Source organism: Anomaloglossus baeobatrachus, chromosome 4, assembly GCF_048569485.1.
Source record: "Anomaloglossus baeobatrachus isolate aAnoBae1 chromosome 4, aAnoBae1.hap1, whole genome shotgun sequence".
Lineage (NCBI taxonomy): Eukaryota > Metazoa > Chordata > Amphibia > Anura > Aromobatidae > Anomaloglossus > Anomaloglossus baeobatrachus.
In genome coordinates this window covers 515,432,665-515,439,754 of record NC_134356.1, presented here as the reverse complement: position 1 = coordinate 515,439,754, position 7,090 = coordinate 515,432,665, and the positions used below count along the sequence as shown (strand labels likewise).

Below are 7,090 nucleotides of genomic sequence, written 5' to 3'. Positions count from 1 at the left end.
CTGGAAGAGCATGCTTTTGGGCCATTTTTACAATACAATGAATGCCTCTAAAAAGAACACCCTAAAATTCAATGTAAGAATTGATTTTTTTTTACACCATTTCATCCCATTTGCAATTTTTCTTTTCTGATTTTATTTTAGGGTATTATAGGGTAAAATAAAAGGTGCAATTCAAAACTAAAACTTGTCCTGGAAAAATAAGAAAAGTTATGGCTATTGGAAGAATCAGCATGAAAAATGAAAGTTAAAAATTGAAAAATCATCCAGTTAAGAAGCTAAGGTGGTAAAGATGTGTTTTTTAGCACCATTTTACTGTTTATGTAGAAATATATCATTAACAATTTTCTAATGATCCATACAGTAACATAAGAGCTAGCAAGATTTTTTTTAGTCACTAAACAATGCATCCCCTCAAGAAAATATTCGGAAAGACACATCATTTGTGGAATCAATTTTCTTATCTTTCCAATGATATATTTTTCTTTCTTGTGAGGCCCATAAAAGCTCCAATCACATCCTTATTCCTCAAAGTATATATCAAAGGATTAAGCATTGGGGCTATAACACTGTAGAACAAGGCGGCCATTTTGTCCTGGTTGGCTACATGGGTTGATCCAGGTCTCATATACATAAATATAATGGTGCCATAAAACAGGGATACAACTATAATGTGTGAAGCACAGGTGGAGAAGGCCTTCTTCCGTCCTAAAGAAGTTCTTATCTTCAGTATGCTGGAAATGATGTAACCGTATGTGATAAGGATAAGGAAAAATGGACCCATCACCACCAACATGGCAAAAAAGAAAATAACAGTCTTGTTGAGTGATATATCCGCACAGGCCAGCTCTAGAACTGAAGGGACCTCACAGAAAAAGTGATTTATTACATTAGGACCACAGTAGGGTAATTGTAATGCAAAGACTGTGTGTACAATAGAGTTTATTATTCCTCCAGCCCAAGAGCTTGTTGCCATCTTGATGCACAAGGCAGTATGCATAATATTAGTGTAATGTAAAGGGGTGCAAATAGCCACATACCGGTCATAGGCCATTGACAACAGAAGGTAGCACTCCGTCCCTCCTAGAGAGAGATGGATGAACATCTGAGTGACACAACCCATAAAAGATATGCTTTTTCTCACTGACAAAAAGTGTTTGAGCATCACAGGAACAATTATTGATGTGTGCCAGATGTCCAAAAAGGACAAGTGATTCAAAAAGAAATACATCGGGGTGTGAAGACGGGGGCTTATCCTGCTGATTACAATGATGGTTATGTTTCCAACCAATGATATAATATAACATGGTAAAAATATCACAATCAATAATATCTGGATATTTGGCTGACTGGTAAGACCAAGGAGAATGAATTCCTCAACGTTTGTGTAGTTCCACCTCTTCATACCTATGTCAGGCTTCTATAGACAAAAAATGCAGAACAAAAAAGTGAAATAGTAAACTTGTGTCCTGTATATTATGAATATTTGCGAAGCATTAAAGAATTAAAGGGCATCTGCCTCCATGAATGCCGTCCAACCGGCAGGCACTATGTTATAAAGCTATGGGAGCGGAGTAGATTGCTATATAGTTTTGTTGGAAAAGATTCAGGATAATATGTTTTCATCATTTAAACCACTGCTTTTTCTAGGTTTTATGGTCCAGTGTACAGTCCTATCAGTTATTAACAGATTTCCTTTTTATGAGTGCATACAGAGATGCCTGTCAATTACTAATAGGACCACCCAATGGACCAAAAATCCCAGAAAGAGTTTTAAAAATTAAAATACAGATTATGCTGCATTTTTTTTATCACACAACTACAGTTAGGTCCAGAAATATTTGGACAGTGACACAATTTTCGCGAGTTGGGCTCTGCATGCCACCACATTGGATTTGAAATGAAACCTCTACAACAGAATTCAAGTGCAGATTGTAACGTTTAATTTGAAGGTTTGAACAAAAATATCTGATAGAAATTGTAGGAATTGTACACATTTCTTTACAAACACTCCACATTTTAGGTGGTCAAAAGTAATTGGACAAATAAACCAAACCCAAACAAAATATTTTTATTTTCAATATTTTGTTGCGAATCCTTTGGAGGCAATCACTGCCTTAAGTCTGGAACCCATGGACATCACCAAACGCTGGGTTTCCTCCTTTTTAATGCTTTGCCAGGCCTTTACAGCCGCAGCCTTCAGGTCTTGCTTGTTTGTGGGTCTTTCCGTCTTAAGTCTGGATTTGTGCAAGTGAAATGCATGCTCAATTGGGTTAAGATCTGGTGATTGACTTGGCCATTGCAGAATGTTCCACTTTTTTGCACTCATGAACTCCTGGGTAGCTTTGGCTGTATGCTTGGGGTCATTGTCCATCTGTACTATGAAGCGCCGTCCGATCAACTTTGCGGCATTTGGCTGAATCTGGGCTGAAAGTATATCCCGGTACACTTCAGAATTCATCCGGCTACTCTTGTCTGCTGTTATGTCATCAATAAACACAAGTGACCCAGTGCCATTGAAAGCCATGCATGCCCATGCCATCACGTTGCCTCCACCATGTTTTACAGAGGATGTGGTGTGCCTTGGATCATGTGCCGTTCCCTTTCTTCTCCAAACTTTTTTCTTCCCATCATTCTGGTACAGGTTGATCTTTGTCTCATCTGTCCATAGAATACTTTTCCAGAACTGAGCTGGCTTCATGAGGTGTTTTTCAGCAAATTTAACTCTGGCCTGTCTATTTTTGGAATTGATGAATGGTTTGCATCTAGATGTGAACCCTTTGTATTTACTTTCATGGAGTCTTCTCTTTACTGTTGACTTAGAGACAGATACACCTACTTCACTGAGAGTGTTCTGGACTTCAGTTGATGTTGTGAACGGGTTCTTCTTCACCAAAGAAAGTATGCGGCGATCATCCACCACTGTTGTCATCCGTGGACGCCCAGGCCTTTTTGAGTTCCCAAGCTCACCAGTCAATTCCTTTTTTCTCAGAATGTACCCGACTGTTGATTTTGCTACTCCAAGCATGTCTGCTATCTCTCTGATGGATTGTTTCTTTTTTTTCAGCCTCAGGATGTTCTGATTCACCTCAATTGAGAGTTCCTTAGACCGCATGTTGTCTGGTCACAGCAACAGCTTCCAAATGCAAAACCACACACCTGTAATCAACCCCAGACCTTTTAACTACTTCATTGATTACAGGTTAACAAGGGAGACGCCTTCAGAGTTAATTGCAGCCCTTAGAGTCTTGTGTCACTTGTGTCACTGTCCAAATATTTCTGGACATAACTGTATATATGTATGAAGTTTGTCCATGAGCAATGGCCGTGATAATTGGCACATGATTTTTTGTCATTTTTGCTAAACCTCCCTGTTTGGAGGGTATTAACCCTTGTAATCTATATCTAGATTAATTTATTTCCAGCATAATTTAATATCACCATCTGGCCATTTAGAGTGTAATTATTATCTTAATTCACTAGCTGTTAGGGCTTATTGAGGGCAAGCCGACGTGGAGCGGGGGCGCCCAAAACAGTTACGGCGTTAAACACTCCGTTGGTAGGTAGGAGCCAGGTCCCATAGGCCTCTATAGGGACCCCATATATAAAAGCTCCTCCCCCTCTACTGGTCCTTATGTGTTTAGAACACTGGGTGTTTAGAATTTTTAATATATATCATCAACTTAGAGTTTAACATACAGTCATGGCCAAAAGTTTTGAGAATGCTACAAATATTAATTTTTACAAAGTCTACTGCTTAAGTTTTTCTAATGGCAATTTGCATATACTCCAGAATGTCATAAAGAGTGATCAGCTTAACAGCAATTACTTGCAAAGTCAATATTGCCTAAGAAAATGAACCTTAACCCCCAAAACACATTTCAACAGCATTGCATTCCTGCCTTAAAAGGAGCAGCTAACATTGTTTTAGTGATTGTTCCATTAACACAGGTGTGGGTGTTGATGAGGACAGGGCTGGCGATCAATCAGTCATGATTAAGTAAGAATGACACCACTGGACACTTTAAAAGGAGGCTGGTGCTTGGTGTCATTGTTTCTCTTCAGTTAACCATGGTTATTTCTAAAGAAACACGTGCAGCCATCATTGCTCTGCACAAAAATGGCCTAACAGGGAAGAGTATCGCAGCTACAAAGATTGCACCTCAGTCAACAATCTATCGCATCATCAAGAACTTCAAGGAGAGAGCTTCCATTGTTGCCATCAAGGCTCCAGGGCGCCCAAGAAGGACCAGCAAATGCCAGGACCGTATCTTAAAACTGTTTCAGTTGCGGGATCGGACTACCAGCAGTGCCGAGCTAGCTCAGCAATGGCAGCAGGCTGGTGTGAGTGCTTCTGCACACACTGTGAGGCGGAGACTGCTTGAGCAAGGCTTGGTTTCAAGGAGGGCAGCAAAGAAGCCACTTCTCTCCAGAAAAAACATCAGGGACCGACTGATATTCTGCAAAAGGTACAGGGAGTGGACTGCTGAGGGCTGGGGTAAAGTCATTTTCTCAGATGAATCCCCTTTTCGATTGTTTGGAACATCTGGAAAACAGCTTATTAGGAGAAGAAGAGGTGAGCGCTACTACCAGTCTTGTCTCATGCCAACTGTTAAGCATCCTGAAACAATTCATGTGTGGGGTTGCTTCTCAGCCAATGGAATCGGCTCACTCACAGTCTTGCCTAAAAACACAGCCATGAATAAAGAATGGTACCAGAATGTCCTCCAAGAGCAACTTCTCCCAACTGTCCAAGAGCAGTTTGGCGCCCAACAATGCCTTTTCCAGCATGATGGAGCACCTTGCCATAAAGCAAAGGTGATCACTAAATGGCTAATGGAACAAAACATAGAGATTTTGGGTCCATGGCCTGGAAACTCCCCAGATCTTAATCCCATTGAGAACTTGTGGGCAATCATCAAGAGACGGGTGGACAAACAAGAAACAACAAATTCTGGCAAAATGCAAGCATTGCTTATGCAAGAATGGACAGCTATCAGTCAGGATTTGATCCAGAAGTTGATTGAGAGCATGCCAGGGAGAATTGCAGAGGTCCTGAAGAAGACGGGTCAACACTGCAAATATTGACTTGCTGCATTAACTCATTCTAACTGTCAATAAAACTTTTTGGTACTCTTAATATGATTGCAATGATATTTCTGTATGTGATGTAAACATCAGACAAACACAATTAAAAATCAGAGGGCAACAGATCATGTGAAAATATAATTTTGGTGTCATTCTCAAAACCTTTGGCCATGACTGTACAGTCATGCATTTTGTAAGGACAATCTGAAAATGATGCACTTTATATTTTATTACTCTGTTTTATTTTTTAAGTGCAAGTATAATAAGATTTTTCATGACCTCAGTCACATAGAAAACACAAATGAACTATTGTATCTTGGTATTAAATTAATGCTCACCTGCTTTGATCCACTAGCCTTATGTGACATTATTCAGTCATCTATTATTACAATATATCTTCTTATTATATTCCTGCTTTTCATGAAGGTGTTTGCTGTAGATCTTGATCATAAAAGTCATTAAAAGTTGGGTTCACCTGTCTCAAACCAGAATTTGTACAACTCTCAGACTCCCTAATGACCAATTAATGAGCAAAAAAAAATTAGTGCACATGAGGGATCAGAATGCCCAAAGGAAATTGTTTTCTAACTTATTTGTCTTGGACTTTAGTTTTTATTTTCCACATTCCTGGAGTCACAACACTTTTTATTACGGGTTGGGAAGGGAGATTTAAACATATATATATATATATATATATATATACAGTGCCTTGCGAAAGTATTCGGCGGTGGAGAATCAACAACAAGTGGGACACCATTGTGAAGTTGAACGAAATGTATTTTAAACTTTTTTTAAAAAATAAATAACTGAAAAGTGGGGCGTGCAATATTATTCATCCTCTTTACTTTCAGTGCAGCAAACTCACTCCAGAGGTTCATTGAGGATCTCTGAATGATCCAATGTTGTCCTAAATGACTGATGATGATAAATATAAGCTACCTGTGTGTAATCAAGTCTCCGTATTAATGCACCTGCTCAGTGATAGTCTTAATGTTCTGTTTAAAGTGCAGATAGCATCATGAAGACCAAGGAACACAACAGGCACGTCCGTGATACTGTTGTGGTGAAATTTGGTTAAAAAAAGATTTCTAAAACTTTAAACATCCCAAGGAGCACTGTGCAAGTTATCATATTGAAATGGAAGGAGTATCATACCACTGCACATCTACCAAGACCCGGCCGTCCATCCAAACTTTCATCTCAAACAAGGCGAAGACTGATCAGAGATGCAGTCAAGAGGCCCATGATCACTCTGGACTGGATGAACTACGGAGATCTACAGCTGAGGTAGGAGAGTCTGTCCATAGGACAACAATGAGTCGTACACTGCACAAATCTGGCCTTCATAGAAGAGTGGCAAGGAAGCCATTTCTCAAAGATATCCATAAAAAGTGTTGTTTAAAGTTTGCCACAAGCCACCTGGGAGACACACCAAACATGTTGAAGAAGGTGCTCTGGTCAGATGAAACCAAAATCAAATTATTTGGGCACAATGCCAAACGATATGTTCGGTGTAAAAGCAACACAGCTCATCACCCTGAACACACCATCCCCACTGTCAAACATGGTGGTGGCAGCATCATGGTTTGGGCCTGCTTTTCTTCAGCAGGGACAGGGAAGATAGTTAAAATTGATGGGAAGATGGATGGAGCCAAATACAGGACCATTCTTCAAGAAAACCTGTTGGAGTCTGCAAAAGACCTGAGACTGGGATGGAGATTTGTCTTCCAACAAGACAATGATCCCAAACAAAGCAAAATCTACAATGGAATGGTTCACACATAAACGTATCCAGGTGTTAGAATGGCCAAGTCAAAGTCCAGACCTGAATCCAATTGAGAATCTGTGGAAAAAGCTGAAAACTGCTGTTCACAAACGCTCTCCATCCAACCTCACTGAGCTCGAGCTATTTGCAAAGGAAGAATGGGCAAGATTTCAGTCTCTCGATGTGCAAAACTGATAGAGACATACCCCAAGCGACTTGCAGCTGTAATCACAGCAAAAG

General features: G+C 39.9%; 1 protein-coding gene across 1 annotated transcript; it reads right to left on the bottom strand.

The window, feature by feature from the left end:
* Positions 1-457: 457 nt before the first annotated feature.
* LOC142301761 (olfactory receptor 2B6-like) lies at positions 458-5,453 on the bottom strand. The gene is made up of 2 exons (XM_075342781.1): positions 5,424-5,453; positions 458-1,417 (listed from the first exon to the last, which is right to left on the bottom strand). The coding sequence occupies exons 1-2, from the start codon at positions 5,451-5,453 to the stop codon at positions 458-460; spliced, it is 990 nt and encodes a 329-aa protein (XP_075198896.1).
* Positions 5,454-7,090: the final 1,637 nt, after the last annotated feature.